Below are 19,705 nucleotides of genomic sequence, written 5' to 3' on the forward strand. Positions count from 1 at the left end.
GAATCCCCAAACTATTTCCTGATACACCTGTGCAGGGAGAAGTGAAACCAGTAGCTACAAAATCTCATATTAACATTCCTCACAAGTCCTCTTTTGCAATGACAATTCACTTTTCCCCAACCCCTTGACTAATCTGATTACAGAAAGCCACCTCATTTCAAAAAGCCATATTTTATTGGTTGATAAGTTATTTTAGTTACCTTGGTTTGTCTTACTTCTGCAGGTGTTATAATTGTCTTCAAACAAATATGGCAAATTAAAAATGGCCACACCCACAGCTCTATTTTTAGATCACTGAATTCAAATATTACAACAGCAGTTGATTGAGAATGACACCAAGTCAAAGTTTTGGCTATACTTTTATTTACTTCACGTACTATGAACATATACATTACATGCTACAAAAAAAATAAAAAAAGACTTTAACTGTCAAGAAAGTGGATAGTGTTATAATACAATGGCACATGTTTCATATTTTTCTTCAAACTGGTTTGGTTAGAATCCTTCCCCAAAACCATTAACAAAAATGAAGTGTTTTACTCTTAAAATGATTAGAAATATTTTCATTATTAACAAATACAATTCAAACAGATTAACAAGATTTAACCAGGTCCAATATTAGTAAAAAGGCTGGGGTTTACCAAAATGAAATATATATTAAAAAAACCATAGCAGCCAGTTGTACTTTTTAGTGTGATATAATGTGTAAATGCACCAGAAGAACACAGTGTAATTGAGCATTCTGCTTTCACGGTGTATTTCTAGAAATGATTATTCTAGTTCTAACACCTGCCTATGCACAAGAGACCAAAAAAACACAGCCAAGTAGAGACAAAAGATTGTGACCAACATTCTTAGCAATGATTTTTTTGCACGCATCGGGGAGAAGGGAGGGAACAAATAGAAGAGGATAAACAAAGGCCACAAAAGGATTTAATCTACATGTTCATGAACATATGTTCTACCTATTTTCCTTTAAGAGCTTGACAAGTTGAAATGTCTACTTTGTCCAAATGCAAACATTTCTACCACCTATGAAACAAAACCACATTTTGGCTTAGAACTGAATAGTGGAAAACAGTTGCATTAATGTGTCAGTTGACTATGAAAAACTGCTTGACAAGAACTTGGGGTTCTAGTGCAACAGCGGCTATTAAGACTCCTCTAGTTTCTTTATTTTGCTGTTTCAAAGTGTACAAATATTTGCAATTTAGACAGTCTTAATAAAACCACATCTACAAAGTTTGCAGGGTATTCGCTAGTTAATTCGACTCACGTCTTTCCTATTAAAAGGGCAATATTTGCATAATAAAACTACCAGAAAAATGTTCTTTCGGTATCTTAAAATTTAACTCCCGATTGGAAAGGTACAAATATATGGGCTTTCATTAACTGCAGTTGGGAAAAATACTTCAGGACAGTGTTATTCTAAGAACACACCGTTCGTTATGTTTCTTTTGCAATACATGAAGAAAAATATAAGCAAATATGGGCGATTGAAAAACTCAATATTAAGCCTGTTATTCAGAGTGCAGCTATTGAACAAAAAAACCCTGTTACAGTAAATATCAAGGTCAGAGGAAAAATACAAATTAGCCTTAAAGAAACCGATGAGTTACAGAGTCTAAGAGTTAGTTTGTCAATTTTTTTCCCCTCAAAGTGAATTTTGTACTGAGCTAGAAGAGATCCCACAATCACTGGCACATCACCCTAACCAGAACAGCAATCCAAGCTAGGACAGGACTGCGATTCCTTTGTTTCCACTCCCACACCACTGTCCCAGCTGTCAGTTTTCTGACAATCCTCAGTAGTGCTCATGAGACTGGTGATGGACAGGTGTGATTAACGTACATCGGCGTTAGTGCACAGAAGTCATGAGTGCCCATAACCTGAACATTAGTCAGACTTGCTGATGGATTAGTTCTGAAGTAAAACGACTAGTACTTAAATAGAACAGAAATATTATAACTTCCAGCATGTTACAGAGTTCTGAGGTAAAGTGTTACCAGTATTGTTGTACAGGTCGGTGCAGTGCAGCAAAGGCCTTTGCAGCATGTGCGACCAATGAGCCACTGGAGTCACATGGTTTGTAGCAAGGAAAACCAACGTTTTCCGTTTGATACTATTTAGAAAAACCGTTCTGTACGGATTACACTGTAGTCATAAAGTTACAAAATTTAGTTTGGTCACTAGAGTGCTGTGCTTGGAAAACAACCCAGGGTACAGGCAAGGGAAGTTACTTCAGTGTTTAATTTCAGTTTACAAAACTTACTGAATCCATTCTGATTTATATTAGAGAAAACCAGATAATTAGAAGAACAGACTACAAAAACAACCACCAAGCAGTGCATAATACTGCCTATTCAATGCACTGATTTTCATTATGAGCTAGGAAGCCGTATTTACTCTATTATGCCTTTTGAGAATCAGTCCAGAAGCACACAATTATTTTCCATTAGTTTATTAAAAATAAAATCCTCATGAATTCACTATCAAATATTTTACAGATGGGAATCAAACCAGAAGAGTCCCCAGAGTAACTTTATAATAAAAGTAATATTTGGTTTGTCAGTTCACCATGTTTGACACCGATTTGTACTGTAACAGTATTGTACAACAGGAGTATCCAAGAATTCTAGAAACATTAAACTAGCCCTACATAATTTAACTTTACTGGAAAGCAGTGTCAATATTTTAGTATATTTAGTGAATCAAACACTGCTTTAAAGCTACGTATTAAAGTGCTACGCACGTATTTTTCAGCACTGATATGGACGTTTACACTTCTATAAGCCTTGTATTTGTGGATAAAGAGATATTTGTGTGTTAACAAAAATCTTAATTTAATATCAACTGCTACGTTTGAAGCATCAACAGTACTGACGAAATCAATCTAGTGTCCACAAACTTCTAGAATTCTGAGGTTGATTTGATCTGTCATTTACCATTAAAATGGTAAGAACGTGTAAATCACAAGGGCTGTCCCCAACAGCACTACATAAATCTGTACTGTGCATAGTTAACTGACCATGCAGAGTACTCTATAGCCTTTCTAGGACAGAGAATTCAGGATGGAAAAAAACATGGAGAAAGCTCCAGGATAAATTGGTGAAATTTCTATCTGTGTATTGAATTGTCTACGGTTGATGTTCATTGCCTGAGGAAGAAGCAACATAAGCAATGGGACCGGAGAGAGCTATAAATGTCATCTGAACATCTACAGTCCTGCTCTCCCCGGCTGCTGCTGCTGGCAAGGTCCAGTCTGCCGTGCACATGGACATAAGCAGGCATTACAACCTAGAATCGTGGACTAGTTCTGCCACTCGACACACGAGTTATCTACTGTCGTACCCTGAATTACATGACCCTTGATTAAGGAATGGTGGTGTTCAGTCCCAGGGGTTTGCAGGTTATCAGAATGCTTATCCAAGCAATTCCGCTTTCAATCGGTCGGAACAGAGTCTTGATGGCATCTGCAATAAAAACAAGTTGAGATTGTTCCCATCTGTAAGCACAACTGTTGAGCCACACTCAGCTGAAGTCCTCGTCGGGATTCTGTTGATCCAGCAGACGGACGTGTGTGAATGGAAAGTGGCCCCGTCTGCCATTACATTCTCCTTCCCACTGACCACTCATGTTAATCTTTGTGACCTTTACCAGCTCACCGACCTGCGGGGCAAGAAATAAATACGTGTTACCATCCATAAACACCGGGATGAGCCGCCAGCCCTCCCCGCCGGTGTGTCCCCCAAGTGTACCAGACACACGTCCATACAAAGCAGTCCTGACCGTTCCTGAGACACCAGCCTGTCCCCCATGTCATTCACTCCTGAAGAAAGTATAGAGAGAAAAAGGCATGCCTAGATCAGGTGAGAACTACCTGAAGAGCCAGTAATCCAATACCAATCCCTCAGAGCACTCTTGGGACCTGCCATCAGGTGCCATCCCAATAAATGTGCCTCGCTGGACCGACAGAGGCTCGCACACTGCTGGTTCTCCACCGAGAACATCACCAAGGCAGGCTGGACCAAGTGAACACTAACCTGGAAGCTAAACAGCTCCTTGGTTTTGAAATTTCACTTCTCAAGTATTATTAAAAAGGCTCTGGATAAGTGGGGGATCTCTCTCCACAGACTATAAAACACTGAGACAATGTGCAGGTGTCTAAGCAGTAGTGCCTTAAGGCTGCTCTGTTCTTACTCTGAGTGTCCTCAAACAGCCACTACCAGAGGCAAGGCCAGATGATATTTCAGTCTTGCCCACCACAGATTTCTCACAGAAATAAATCTCACTGAACCACAGAATTGTTTAGGCTGGAAAAGATCTTGAGGATCAGAGTCCAACCATTAACTCAGCACTGCCAAGTCCACCACTCACAGAAATATTAAAGAGAACTGATGCCCTCTCCCTCTTAGACCTGACTTTTTTTAGCTAGAAAAATAAAACAATGGTTGCTATGGACCAATGAAACTAGAACACATTGTTTCAAAGCATCTGATTTTAAAAAAGTACACTACATAAAAGCCCAGCAATATATCTCCTATTCTCATCTCCACCCTGACATTCTCAGCACCAATTCTGTCTCCCTCTGACAAAGGGTCAAACTGCACAGCAGTCAATTCCCCAAGGCAGTGCAGTCAGGTCTAGGTCTGATCAGTCCCCAACTCTGTTGCATCTTCAAGGGTACTTTAAACAGCACTTACACAAGCTAAGAAAGCAAAATTTACATTGTAAAGGCGCTGGTGAATTAATAAATGAAACCCTGAAAAGCTGTCTACCCATTTCTACCCCTCTGTAGAATTTTATCAATAATCTTATTTACAAGTAAAAAACAATGGGGTTTAGAATTCTTTATAGGGAGGATGCTTTCTGGGGACAGATATACGCTTATTTTCCTCCATGTATACTGTAAATAAACTCTGCAGGCAAGGCCAAAGGCCTCACTGCATTTAATCCAAAAATTCACTGAATATACAGTTACTGGTTTACACAGATGCTCATCACTGTGTTCCAAATCCATCCTAACTGAATCTCATTATTCTCACTTTCCAGGCAGCAAATGAAGAACAAGGAAAACAATTTAAGATGCTACCAATCTCCATTAACTTTACAGGTTTTAATCACTTGCGATCTTTTGCCAGAACAGCTTTTAACAGTTCATAAATTCAAACCACTTCATGGACATTTAATTAAGCTCCCCATACCTCTCATGATTACTTATCTGGTAATGAGAGGCCCACTGGGACTCTCGCTGTAGTTTTATTTTTTTCCTTTTGTAATCATTAGTATAGACATTTTAATGAATCATATTTTGAAGAAAATCCTCTTATGTATTTGCTACAGGCAAAAAGGAAGCCTTCCTCGACTACTGAATGCAAGTTTCAGCTCTTTAGGAATTTAATCATGCAGTTTGTATAATTCTACTACTGCTAATAACCACTGGGGGGTTGGACCAATAAAAATACTCTGCTGACCAAAACAATACATCAGCTCTAATTTAACAAGGGGGAGATTAAATGTGACAATACTAGAACCGGAAAATCTTATTTCCCAATCACAACCATTAAAAGAACAATGTCCTAGATAATTTTAAACTCTTCAGACCTGGCTATAATCTATGTATCAGCCTCCAACACAACAGTATTTAACCTCCAACCCACTAGGAAGGAAGAAACACAAGCTGCACTTAAGTTTGCTGTCTGCGAGGTATTTTTCTCAGACTGCTCTTATGAACTATCACACCCTAATTCACGTTCACACAGAGTTTATCTTGGACATCCTACAATCAACTCACCTGCAAAAGGTGAGTTCAACACTGCAATGGCAGTGAGTTATAATACAGGATGCCTGTGACTCTCCCTCACTCCTAGAAGCATCCTGTAGCTGTTTTTTGGTTTTCAGGGGTGTTTCAGGGTCATTGCAGCCAAGGGACACCCATTTATGAATTCTCCTTACTATAAGAAGCTACACATGAAATCTGCATTTCAGTGATCGTGAAAAGAGGACAGACCTCTGAGATAAAATATTCCTTTTTTACCATTGCAGTAATGTCATTCAGCAACCACTGATAGAAATTTTCATTCACATTTCATCTATATAAATGTATCTTCATTCTTTTATATCTCTCTTTACACCTATCAAATAGGACTGACTTAAGTGAGCATGGATCATTTCACAAATGCTGGCTTAATAAAATGACTCCATTAGTTCCTCAATAACTTACAGATCTTTCTAGATCTGTTTTGAAACTCTGCCTATTAAGCTACAGTTCAAACACTGTCCTGAAGACAATATAGAGAACTTTTCAAAAATTACCCATTACTACAAGTGCTGAAATTTTAAAACATTTAGATTAGAAGTGGATGTTCTCTTTGAATTCCCCTCACTTTTAACATTGACTTATGGTATCATTAGTCCATAGTGCATCATCCCACCAAGCACAGCACCTCAGGAACAACACTGTACCCTGCTAGAAAGTCAGGTTTGTCTCAGTCTTCATCAGAAGTTTTAAAACTAAATATACCCCATATGCTTCAAAGCAAAACTGAAGGTTCAAGTGAAGACTTCTGTATGCTGAGGTTTTATTCCAAGTACTCCTCTTTGGTGAGGTCAAGGTGGCAGAGTTCTGCTACTGTTACAAAGAAAAAAAATAAATCGATCGATCTCAGAGTCATTCACCAAACAGATCTTCCCTTTTTCTCCTCTATTTTCTCTTAAAATAGACTGACAACTCCTTGAATAGGTCCAGTTACATGCAAAAATAAATGTTAACTTCTCCTGCTGAATCTTTTTTCCATAACACAGCACAGACTTTATTAGAACATCGCCTGCTCTGATCCTCCTCCCTTGAGCTCTTCAAAAGCATGTCAGTCTTAAAATAACAGAGCAGTACAGATATTCTGTTTGCAGTTTGGGCAAAAACTGTTTGATGTTAAGAATCTATTTTTCTAAGAGAAACAGTGGGATCCACCCCCACCCATGAATATTGCCAGATTTGAGGATAAGAGTTTTCATTTGGAAAGAATCCCACTTTCTGTATTTATAAAGAGGTCTGGGCAAAAATGGACTGATAAGATTTACATAATGCTTTCTACTAAGTTATCTAAGAAAGAGATCTCTAAATAAACAGGGAAGGAACACCATGAAGTGAAAGGGAATGTGAAAAAAGGAGACAACAAGAAACAGCACTTTGATAGACAGGATGAAGAAAAACTTGGGAGAAAATGAAGTGCATATTGCTATTTTTTTCCCTGTACAGACATTGAAAGCAACTCAGTAACATTGTGATTAGAAGTGATAAAAGCTGCAAAGAAGCTCTGAAGGACACTAGAAGCAGTGATCAATGGCTCGTGTTCTAAAACTAAATTTTCCCCGTTTATACAGAATAAAGAACCACCGCTACTACTGCATTTCTTAAATGCAGAGGTGTAGCAAGACAGGAGTGCATCACCCTAATCAAGAAGTTCTACATTCAACTAAGTATTTCAGTAAGTTTGTAAGGCCCACAAAGGCCAATGTTGTGCACCAGAAATCTTATATGGTCACAAAGATGAGCTGAGATGACACCTCTCAGTTCCCCCCTCCCCAACACTTCAGCTGTCGAGCCTGTTACCATCAGTTAGTAAAAGATACTAATGGTGTAGGGTAGCTCAGAGCAGAGAGAGATATTCTCCACAACTACTCTTCCTAAAGCACAGCAACTTGATAGATCATGTGAGTTTTGGTGAAGAGGATTGAGCTAACACAAGATCAGCCACAGCACTCACAAGCTGTTCTTCAGCCTGTGAAGGATTTCCTTTCACTCTAAGTTGCTTATGATGGCCTGGATTTACCAGCATTTTCTCACTCTCCCTGTTTCACTCCACGCTCCCAAGCTCTGCACAGGGCAGTGTTGTGGGGTTCTGCTTTAAAGTGGGAAGTTGAGGCTTGAGAGAACATTAGTGGCACACTGATAAATAACAGCAAAATAATATTATAAAATTAATAGCAAAATCCAGAAAGAAACCCAAAAGGTTTTGATAAATATGCCACAACATAATATCCAGAGGCTCAAAAAATATGTAACATCTGGTAATTACATAGTCTGCAATGCCATTCAGGAATATTCCCAAGTTCCAGGAGGTGACTGGGTGAAAAGAGTGAGAAAAACAGGGAAAGAGACAGTATTTTAGGCTGTAGTAAAGGATGAAGGATAAAAATCTTCACGTTTCCCTAAAATCTGATGAGTTGGCATAAATTTCTATCCATGCTTCTCAACCCAAAAATAGTCACCTATCTAACAGAACGTATAGTAACTCAGAGTGCATTTACATTGCTCCCCCAGATAAATTTTTACCTACAATGGGGAAAAATTTCACATTTGCCAGGCTGCACATCAATTATCCATCTGTAGAATGTGCTGCATTTGCCAGTTCTGTACTACAGACACACACCTACAGCTGCCAAATCACTGGAGTCCTGAAGTGCCTTTTGTGCTATGCACAATTACACAAAGTATGTGAGAGTGAAGAGGAGATGCTCTGACTCAGCACAGAAACTGTTTTTTCCCAAGTACTTAAAATGTTATATAAACAGGAAGTCAATTAGGTATCAGGAAATTCCAGAGCCTCTGGCTCAAAGAAAGCCTAGATTAAAGGATACAATTTACATATCCTAAGGCAAAGGTCTGCCACTGGGAATACCTTGGTATCAATTTCCTCAAACTCAACTTGAGGGAGAACTATCTGATATGGAGAGATAGAGCACTCTAGTCATCTTTTAAGAGGAAAAAGAAAAATCAAAAAGGGCCTGTACAAGTACTTGATCATGTCAGGAAGTGAATCAACCCGAGGGAAACTCCTTGCTTTATTACAAATCCTGCTCCATCAATCACTGCTTTATGCAAGACCTCCCTAATAAATTGTAATGTAAATTGTAAAACACTCCCGCTTCACAATCTAAACCCAAAGCAATCTGCTTAAGGTGAAGATACTACAATAAAACCCTGTGTGTGATCATCATCCTCTCAGCCTGGGTAACTTCAAAATGACTATCAATGTTTGCACTGATTGCTTTAAACTGCTGACAGACTGGGGGGGGGAAACCCAACACAACATAAGCCAACAAACAACCCAGCACACCTTGTACACGTTGGTGAGGCACACGACAGCAAGCACAGACACACGACTCATGAACTGCTCCCTCTCCCTCCCCCCTAAAATAAACACTTGGGAAGTGAAAACATGGATGGGGAAACACTTGTGTTAGTGATGGCTGACAAAGACACAATACTGGTTCAGTAACCTAAACATGCTGTAATAATCAACAATAATCTAATCTACAAGTGACTTAAATCACTCATTTAAAAAAAAAAAAAGCCTTTATCCATAACTTATTAATCATGACGTAAAACCAGTATTACAATGCGTTTCCCTTTCTTATTCCTACAAAACTATCAATGTGATTGAAAGGGAAATCCCTTGAACAGATCTCTTCCTTCTAAATTTTGCCCATTATGTACCTCCAAAGCCAAGGCTGTCTTGTCGTAGGCATTAGGGACTCGCTTCTGGATAACCCGGGCATAAATAGGGCCATTCTGAAGGTTAGGGAGCGGAGTGTTGATGCTGGGCTGGGCATAGGGCCCTGGCTCCGGCCCACCCAGTGGTTGTGGGTGGGAACTATCCTGGTTACCTCCAATCAGAGTAGGGACTGAAGCAGAGGAAGGTCTATACTTCTCGACGTAAGGAACAGGTATCATTCCCCTCTTCCCTTCGCTGTCTTCTGCATTCCACCACTGCTCTTCAGGCTTATCCCAGATTTTCAGTATGTCTCCTTTCTTAAATGGAAGATCTTCCTCATCATTTCCATTAAAGTCAAAGAGAGCTCGCACATACTCAGCCTCCTCCTGCCTGAGGATAACACCACTATTCTGCCTGGACCGGGAGACTGGTTCTATCAAGGTCGTAGTGTCCAAATAGTGTATTTTGTAGAATTCCAGTAAAGATGGCAAAGAATCAAACTCTTGGTCACCTATTCGAAATCTGGTGGGATTCGACCCTGAAAAAAGAAGGCAACATGTCAAAGAGAGAGCATACAACAGTTAAAACTGTAAATAAAACATCTGAGAAGACAATTACAGAGAAGTATTTCTACAGTGAATTTGGTATCTTTACACCAGCATTCATCAAATTCGGCTTTTAGAGTATTTTTAATCTAAGACAGCACTATCGTGATCATGAGGGTAGAGTTTTGTTCTAAAAGATTTTGTCAAAGAAGGAAAAGAGTAATTGTTTGGCACTGCCAAACCTCCTGAATTAGGATAAAAATATCTTTGTTTCTTTCAATGTTATATGGACCCAAGAGATGAAAATGTTCAGTGCATCTTTCTCAGAAGCCTGTACCATTTTCAGCAACACATAATACCCTTTTTCCTGTTTTATATTCTAAATATAGGAAGTAAATGAAATTTTGGTACAATTTCAAGGAAATTAATTTTTTTAAACTCTCTTTTGCTGTTCAGATTTATTTTCAAAGGACAACAGTGCCATAATGGTTGTTTACCTGCTGTAATATACCTTGGGTTAAAGGCATGGACACTATGGAAAACTGCTTAGCACAGCAGCAAAAAAGTGATGGGAATGAGCAAATGAAGTTATTTTTCATTTTGATAAGAGGTACCATTAAAGAAAATTATCTATGTTTTATGCAATGCAAAGCAATAACATATATTTTCGTAATAGGTATGACTCAGACTTTTAATCTCAAGTCTTGTAGTTTCTTTGCCATGTTTGTCAGACAGAACCTAAGCTATAAATCCAAAACTCAAATACACTGAAATACAGATGATGTTCATATTCAAGCCATCACAAGCACCAAAGTGCAGAGTATCCATTTCAATTTTCAATCAGTGTGCTGTACTTTTTTTTCCATTTTATGTTCTTCTGGGGAAAAACACACACATGATGTTCTATTTCCACCATACCCTGTGCAATCAGTTATGGGAAGAATCGTGGAAGGCTGGGGGAGGGTAGAGGAGATGAAAAGATTTATGCTTTAATGAGTAACTCTTTTAGCAAGAAAGAGATGCTTACTTTGCAAGTCTGTTTTCTCTGCAGGGAATATCTAACAGTTCCGAGACTTAGCTCTGGAGTACAAAGCAAACAGAATCCTTCAAACTGTCACTGATCCAAACCCCCCTTCAAAGTAGCACTGTCAGCATGGAAAGCTGACATTACAACAAGCTCTTTCAAGAGAGCAAAAAGGGGTTCTAACAGAGAAAAGGGCAGATTCAATAAGATCAACATAGACAAACACCCGATAAATAAGTTTTGAAGTATCCTGAAGGAACATAAACATTAGTGAAGCTGGTTACAGGAAACTCAAAGCAGCAGAACTAAAGCCATCGGAAAATGCACATTTGCATGCATTAACAGCCCTGAAAGGCTTTCAAAAGAAATGAATACAAACACAGGGAGCCAAAACCCGAAAGCAATACCCTCAAAAAAATTGTGAAAAACGAAACACAAACTGGCATCACCGAGGGATAAGGAAGTTAATGTAATTATCAGTATGAAATATGAACCCAGCATGGGAAGAGAAATAAGATTCCATCTTATTCTCCCAAATTGTAACGCTGAGAAGTTACAAAACTCTCTCAACTTTTGTTGCTGAGATGTAACTCACAGCTCTAGACTTTGCCAGAACTCGGGAATTTCATCCCAGTGGCCTCACAGGAGATGACTTCTGGCTGGATGGGCAGCATCCCTACACCACTTCCAAACAGCTGAAGTTCACTCCATCAGGGTATGATGTGACCTGGGAATGCTGCACTTCCCCTAGCTTTGGAAGCGGGAAACCAAGTTTGTAACTGGTGGTAAAGACATCAAGTTTCAGACCTGCCTGGTGACAGAAACATGAGCATGTATCTCCTACTACTTTAGTTGTGAACCTTTAAGGATCAAGGCTTGCAGGGACACTTAGGTTAAAAGAAAAAGTCATAGAAACTTTAAGACCAGGGCAGCAAAGCACTTTGAAGTCATAGGGAAAAGACTGAATCTAAGGGAAGTTCACTGACATGGAACTTATTTCACATGACAATAATACAGAACCTGTAACTCTAATTTACTTTTGTAAAAGCTGCTACAAGCTGACTCAGTCAGGAGGCTGAGCTCTGTCTCCAGCAACAAAAGTATTCCAAGAAAAATCTTACAAGCCATAGGGAACAAGCAGCTCATCAGTAACATTCATCAGCCTTGTCAGCACCAACAATCATCACCAGGATGAACAAGGTATTTTGGAGTGTCTTTTTTTTCCTTTGGAACAGGTTCACCCTCTTGAATTAATGCACAACAGCCTGAAGTAGCTGCCAAATGTACCTGAATACAAGTTGGACTTTAAGAAGGAAAGTCCACTGGAACATTATGTACAGGGAAGGAGCGACTGAAATCAGTGTACTGTATCCTGGAAAATCATACTCTAAAAGGCATTTGGCACAACTGAAGAACAGCCAGAGAACACAGACACTCCAAATTCAAGGATCAGAAAGACAAATGCACTCCTTGAAGAGAAAAAGAGACAAGCATCAGAAAGGAGAGACTCTATCTTCACAAAGAGCACTGCCAGAATACCACGTGCACTTCTGATGCTTTTGTATTAAAAAAAGTAAGGCAGCTACAAAAGGCTGGAAAGATCTCTTTGCAACAAGAAATCTACAGGCTTAATCCAAATTAATTAACAAAGAACACAAGGCAGCAATCTCGTAATTGTCTGGAGAACTTAAACAGAAGACCTCTAAAATTCAGCTACCAGAGGCATAAAAAGGACAAAATAGTTCCAGGTCACAGCTGGTAAAATTGCAGGTTGGAAATAAAATACAAATCCACCTTGCCAAGGAAGTGGTAAACTTCCCATCAGTTCTTTTGTGGATACTCTTGTTCAGCTACAAGGTAATGAGCTAAATGATGCTCACGTGTAACAGAAATAATTCTACTCATTAAGGCTTCCAAGTTCTGTCATTTCCTGGTATAATGAAATTCAAAGATTAACAGATTTCAGGCTCAGAGAAATTCTTCAGCTTCTTGGCTGAACTGCAACACTGCTCATATCTGTAGGCCCATGGAATAATTAAGGCAAGATCTAACACAAGAAAGTTACAGCAAGAAGGCAAGTGTTTTTTTGAGAATCAGAGCAGTTTTCCTTCATGCTCCTGGGAGACAGTCTTCTTGAAGGCACAAATATGAGCAGCACATTGTCCCCATCTTCTGAGGGCTCTCAGGAAGAGCACAAGGCGTGGAAAGGTAAAGTCCAGCTCCTGGAGGAACTTTAGTCACTTCCTATGAAAGCTGGACAAAAGGAGGACTAAAAATCATCTTCCCTCCTCCACAGCCCTGCAGAGCTGAAGGAGGAAGAGCTGCTCAGTGTGCACCTCTAGCACCAGCACTGCTCTGCTGGGTAAGGTGACTCCTTTGAATGAGAAGCACAAAGGGCTGAGGATCATCTTTCTTACTTACTCCATCCTGCTCCATCTCCACTAGGACTTAACCTGACTCCAGCCACCCCAGAGTGTCAGAGCAGGTAATGAAACCCCTGCTCTCAGAAAGGCCAGGAAAAAGTTAAAATCCAAAGCGTTCCAGAATTAAAGAAAGCTTCAAACCTGGACCCTGTCTGTTCTCTGTTTATGATGCACATTCTCTCCTGACACGCTTTGGAACTGTGCTGGCTTCATGTCAATCTGCAGAAGATTGATTATATATGTTTTAAATATTGTACAGAGACACTGGGGAATGAGAAGTATAAAACACCCAATATTCTACTGCTTGAGAGTGTGGGCAGGTGGTGTAACCACAGAGCAACTTCTCACTTTCTCACACATCTCAGGGGTTTTACATTTCTCTCTTCACTCCAATTAACTGTTAGTGTCACTAGGGAGTTTTCTCTTTATTCCCAAGCTTTGGAAAGCTTTCCCTTTCAGTGCAGGGAACACCTCATGGAAACACAGGTTTTCATGTTTGTATTTAGGCCTAATCTTTAAAGGTGGTCCCCTTTCCTAACTTACAAAACGTGTTTTGGGCCAGAGAAGCTGTTCTTATCGCACAGGTACTGAGACACGAGGCTCTCATTCCCAAGTAAGATATCAGAGTGATGTAAGGCAGTTTCCTCCTGGAGCACATGGGAACCGGGCTCTGAAGCCAGCCTGTGTGGTTCCCCCACCCCCACAGGGACACCTCTTTTCTTTGTTCTTAAGTACCTTCCTACTCACGCTGAGCAAAACAAACAAGCACCAGAACGCCCTATGAAAACATAAAAGCCCATTGAGTGGCTCCTGGCAGAGCTCTGAGCACACACAGGAGTCACAGACTCATTTCTGCAGAAACAGGAGGGAAGAAGAGCAGATGTCTAATGCAGGCACTTCCCAAGCTTCCACTACTTTGCATTTAAATATATTTTGATTTCAATATAAAAAACGAAAGAAAACCAAAACCCAATCCAAACCCAACCCCCCAAATCCCAAGTGTCAGAGTTAAACCACACTGCTCACCCACACCTAAAGCCGTTCCATATAGAGTGTGGAATATTATCCTGTATGTGTGGATATCATCCTGCAAGGACTCTATGATTCCAGGAAGTAGAGTCACAATGGAAGTGACTTAGAAGCCTAAGTTAAGCATCATGTTCATAAAACTCACAGTGAAAACACCAGTTTCTGCACTGTATTTGTCACACTTTCCTACTTCACACAAATTTTACTACACTATAAGGTTTCTGTCTCCATAATGCTGTACTCTTAATAGAAAGCATATCTTTCTTTGGGTATTTTAGGCATTTTGTTTTAGTGCATATCACACATTTTTATCCCAAAGCCTCATGTTAAATTGCAAACACATGATGTTTTTAGTATTTCTTCTATTGTCTGCTTCCCTGCATGGAGCACTTTGTATTGTTTGGGATTTCTTCAGCCCGTGACTGTGATATTTCATCACAAATTATACCCTAATTCTCATTCAGCTGTTAATCTCCATCTCCAGTGGAAACAGAGTGTTCTTCTTTCCCATAATTGGGTGATTTATCCTATTTTTTTTTAAACAGCCTTACAGCATTTCAGGAAGAAGTGAAAAGATCTGGTTGATTTTTCTGTTAAATATTTTTCTTATGATGAAAAATCACCTGCAAGAAGTTAAAAACTGCAGCATCAGGCAAAAGGCAAATTTAACAAGAAGTTCACACGTTTATTTTATACTCTGGAAACAGAAGAAAGTATCATGTTTTTGTGACATCATGGCTTTCAGTATTAGGGAAGCCAAAGCTCCTCATCTCATTCACTCTGTACTGAGGTTTCCCTAACTCTAAGAGCAGTATTAGAGCACTCAGGAATTTCACAAACACCTACTGAGATCAACAAAAATCAACCCAAGACCCCACCTGGCATATTCAGATTTCCCAGTGAGACCTGTGTGTTTGTCAACCAATAAACTGTACCATAATAAAACCTGTAGAATTGGTTTTCCTAATGTTTTAGCTTGACCACAATAAGCAAGCAGGACAATTTGCAAACATTCACCTCTTTTTACTGCACTGGTTTCCCTACCCAAACATGAAATCCTATTCAATCTTCTACCAAAGTTTTCATCTCCCTTCCATTGCAGAACAACCCCACACTTACTTTTTTCTGAAACAACATCTTAATTACACTGTAATTTAATATACACACTACCAGCACCTTCTTGGGTTTAGTGTATTGGCATGGAGGCATGATTTAGTTAAAGTTACTAAAATCAGTGTAGGAGTGTCTGCAGTGCAAGAGGACAAATAAAAGGGAGACCAACCAAAACATAATTATACTTTTTAAGTTATATTAAGCCTACTGTGCCACCAGCTTGCACAGCTACTCTTTTTAAACAGATAAACATTTAAAGCAAGAGAATTACAAGGCATTTAGTGATTTTGACCAAACTCCACAATGTTTTAGCTCCCATAACACAAGTCAGCTCATAGAATGTCACAAAATGAGCTTAAGGATGTACCCCAATAAAAGAGTCAGGATGGCTGTACTGAAGTGATACCACAATAACACGGAAACACTGTTTTTCCAGAGATCAGTTGCTCCCCCAGAAATCAACTGCCCAGAACTGACAGCCACAATCCAGTGTTTTTCACCACCACTGTCTTTAAAGTTCTGTTGGGCTGATTCCACAACAAACCATCCTGGTAACTTACTCTGCTCTACACAACACCAGCCATCCACGGCAGCAATTACTGCACCAAACCTCTGCAAAGCTACAGCAACAAAACTGTCTGCACAGAGGTGAGACAATCCAGCACACTTTGTGGCAAACCATTTCACTGCCCACAGCAGCAACGACTTACACTTGACTTCCAGCTGAATTCAGCCACTCCTACCTGTGGAGCTTTGTGACTTGAGTGCACTCTGCAGTTCCTGGGGTAAACATGATGAGACTTTCCCAAATTTTCAAATCTGAAGCGTCCCCCTGAGCAAGGGAAATTACTGTGTAACAGTGCAAATCTACTGGCAGTAGTTTTGGTTTTTTTCTTCGATTATCTCCCTCTTAGTCAACTACTCTGTGCAGAGACTGAAAAATCTTCCCTATAACAAGTATTGTTACATCTTTCCAATCTTGGTATCTTATTCCAACCACAGACCTACATCAGAAGTGACTGTCCCTGTAGAAATTCATATAATATTTACTTTCTGCCAAATAAGTTCACCAAATCTCTTATTACACAGGTTTACTAGACTTCAAAAATTGTCCAGTGGCTCTTTTATGAGACGCCAGCAACAGACCCACATCATTTTGCAGGCATTAATATCCAAACCGGAGCAGTTCCACTACCAGCTTCATTAATTCCCACTGGAGGGATATTGCAGGTTCTCATACATCCAAGGACTCTGCATAGCTGGGGGTTCACTTAATTGCATTGAACAGCAAAAACGCTGCTTCTCATGACACAGTTTTCCCCCGACACCATCAGTACCTTGTGCTCTCTAAGTGTTAAACACGTTTTCATATTAGATGCTCGGCTGATGAGAAATAACATCAAACTTCGCCCTTCAAGGGGAAAAACCCCCTGAATTTCGCATCTGATTTAAAGCAACGATTGCCATTACATCCCGAGGAGTCCCCACTCCTTAAACTACCCGCTCGGAACTCAGCCTCACGCTCGCCTGACAGCGCAGCGCTGCCTTGTCAGAAGGCAGACTTTGGGATGACACTTCCACAGAACCATCTCCCGGCCGGGGTGACACGCAAACCCACGGGCTGTCGATAACCGCTTTGGTAAAACAAAGGCGGCGGGAGGCTGGAGCCGCAGCATCTCCCCGGCCGCCCGGCTCCGGGACGCGTTCCATGTGGCGCTGGGAAGGCAGGTGCGGGCGGACGGCTCAGCCCCAGCTGCGGAAACACGGCTTAATTCCACCACAAAGCGCTCCACGCCTTCCAACACCGCCCGGGCGCCGAGCGGAGCCGCCCCGGCTGCCCTGCCCGGGGCTGGGGGGCACCGCCAGCCCTGGGGGTCACTCACCCGGGGCCCCGGGGCCCTCGCCGCCGGCCCGCCGGGCTCCCGCCGGCCCCAGGCTGTTGACGATGTAGTGCGAGACGCGGGAGCTCTCGGACACCGACAGCACGAAGTCGCCGGGGATGGTGCCGGAGTCGCGCACCAGGAAGGTGCCGTGGCGCTGCCCCTGCAGCAGCGACACGGCCTCGGCGCGGCTCAGCCGCCCCCAGTACCAGCTGGCGCGGTCCTCGGAGTCGAACTGCCCGGCCATGGGGGCCGCGCTCCTCCCCCGCCCGCGGCCGCCGCCGCCCGCGGAGCCGCTTCAAAATGGCGGCCCCGGCCCTGACCTCACCTACCGGACGTGACCGCGCGCGGGGGCGTGACGTCATCTCCCCGCGCGCGCGGGAGGCGGGGGGGGTTCGGCTGTGAGGGCGGGCGGGGAGCGCGGAGGCGGCAACGGGCGGTGACCGCTCGGAGCCGCGGAATCCCCGAGTTACAGACTCGGGTTGGAAAAGACCTCTGAGAGAGTCGAGTCCAACCTATGACCGATCACCACCTTGTCAACTGGAGCGTGGCACTGAGTGCCATGTCCGCTCTTTCTTCAGGGACGGTGACTCCACCCTGGGCAGCCCTTTCCAACATCTAATCGCTCTTTCTGTGAAGAAATTCTTCCTGATGTCCAACCTGAACCTCCCCTGGCGCAGTTTAAGACTCTGTCCTGCTGTCCTGTCTCCACCCTCCTGTCAGGGAGTTGAAGAGAGAGAGAAGGTCCGTCCCCCTGATGCCCCTTTTCTCCAGGCTGAGCACCCCCAGCTCCCTCAGCCGCTCCTGCTGCTCCAGACCCTTCCCAAGCTCCGTTCCCTTCTCTGGACGCTCTCCAGCCCCTCAGTGTCTTTCTTCTTGTGAGGGGCCCAAAATTGAACCCAAGATACGAGGTGTCTCAGCACAGGGGGACAGATGGTCACTGCCCTGGTCCTGCTGGCCACACCATTTCTTGCTCTGTGGGTACCAGCGAGGGCTGACCACAACTGGAGGGGTCCACTCTGGGTATTTGGGAGCAGCAGTGACCACCACCAGCACCAGCCTCTCCTCACACCTTCCCAGTGCTCCCACAGGGCTCCCCTGTGGCAGGAGGAGGGTGCAGATGTATCCCAGCCATTGCCTCTGGATCATCCCAATTCCTTCCCTGTTGCTGCAGATCACCTTGGGGGCTCCTGTGAGCACTGGCTTGGCTGCAAAGGCTATGAAGATGGTGAAAAGCCTTGAGGGGAAGCCTTATGAGGAGTGGCTGAGGTCACTTGGTCTCTTCAGCCTTGAGGAGACTATGGGGAGACCTCATCAGCTTCGTCACAAGGTGCAGAGGAGGGGCAGGTACTGATCTCTGCTCTCTGTGACCAGTGACAGGACCCGAGAGAGCAGCTGGAGCTGTGCCAGGGAGGTTTAGGTTGGATATTAGGAAACGGTTCTTCCCCCACAATGTGGTTGGGCACTGAACAGGCTCCCCAGGGCAGTGGTCACAGTACCAAGCCTGACAGAGCTCAAGGAACATTTGGACAATGTTTTCAGGCACATTTCAGGATTCCTGTGGATGTCCTGTGCAGGGCCAGGAGTTGGACTCAGTGATCCTTGTGGGTCCCTTCCAACTCAGGATATTCTGTGATCCTGCTCGTTAAAGGCTGCAGCTCACTGTGTGTTTTCCTTCAGGGCTGTGCCAGCAGTTCCTGCCCTCATCCTCCCTGCCAGCCACATGTTCCTACTCCATGGCTGTGCCAGCACAGCTGTTTTCATGGGACTACATGCCGAATTGGGCCAACGAGCTGTTCTGGGTTAAAAATAGCCCTGCAAAAGAAAAAGTTGAATTTTATTCAGGGCAACTGACTGCATTACCACAGAGGTCTGCAACAGGGAAGAGCTTAAGTTCCACTGGTGCCACAGATGAATGCATGTGTGTGGCTATGCACAAATCAAGAATTACATCTGTAAGAGCAAAGCAATATTTACCACTTTCAGATTGTTCTTCAAGATCTCTTAAATCCCAGAGCAATATCTGTGAGTGTGCATCGAACTCTGCTCCAGCTCTGCTCAATTCTGTGAGCTTTTTCCAGAAAGGAATGTGCTTTTTCAACTGTGCGGTCTCCATGTGGCAGCACTTGCATAAACAATGTTAGAGCACAGCTGTCCTGAACTGTGAGGGTGCTGTGCTCTTTCCTGCCTCACA

At 42.4% G+C, this 19,705-nt stretch overlaps 1 protein-coding gene across 4 annotated transcripts; it reads right to left on the minus strand.

Moving 5' to 3' along the window:
* Positions 1-340: 340 nt before the first annotated feature.
* CRK (CRK proto-oncogene, adaptor protein) lies at positions 341-19,642 on the minus strand. 4 transcript variants are annotated; one of them, XR_001877644.1, is made up of 4 exons: positions 17,515-17,837; positions 9,500-10,035; positions 6,466-6,631; positions 3,385-3,669 (listed from the first exon to the last, which is right to left on the minus strand). XR_001877644.1 is itself a non-coding variant. In XM_017832550.1 (3 exons), exons 1-3 carry the CDS (start codon positions 19,625-19,627, stop codon positions 3,532-3,534), a joined length of 813 nt encoding a protein of 270 aa, XP_017688039.1. In that variant the 5' UTR covers positions 19,628-19,642; the 3' UTR covers positions 341-3,531. The 4 variants fall into 4 exon arrangements, 3 of the variants coding, with proteins under 3 accessions (XP_017688039.1, XP_017688037.1, XP_017688040.1); XM_017832550.1 differs by lacking the exons at positions 6,466-6,631; positions 17,515-17,837 and adding an exon at positions 19,489-19,642 and having other exon boundaries at positions 341-3,669; XM_017832548.1 differs by lacking the exon at positions 6,466-6,631 and having other exon boundaries at positions 341-3,669; positions 17,515-17,844.
* Positions 19,643-19,705: the final 63 nt, after the last annotated feature.

This window comes from Lepidothrix coronata, unplaced genomic scaffold, assembly GCF_001604755.1.
Source record: "Lepidothrix coronata isolate B3197 unplaced genomic scaffold, Lepidothrix_coronata-1.0 Scaffold203, whole genome shotgun sequence".
In the NCBI taxonomy this organism is placed as follows: Eukaryota; Metazoa; Chordata; class Aves; order Passeriformes; family Pipridae; genus Lepidothrix; species Lepidothrix coronata.

Bases quoted from the DNA above. Each gene is read 5' to 3' on its own strand.
- CRK (XM_017832548.1), bottom strand. From the start codon at position 17,758: ATGGCCGGGCAGTTCGACTCCGAGGACCGCGCCAGCTGGTACTGGGGG. The intron at 10,036-17,514 runs GTGAGTGACCCC...TTCTTTTTTCAG, and splicing joins CGAGGGCCCCGGGGCCCCGG to GGTCGAATCCCACCAGATTT. The intron at 3,670-9,499 runs GTACATAATGGG...CTTGCCCCGCAG, and splicing joins AGACAGCCTTGGCTTTGGAG to GTCGGTGAGCTGGTAAAGGT.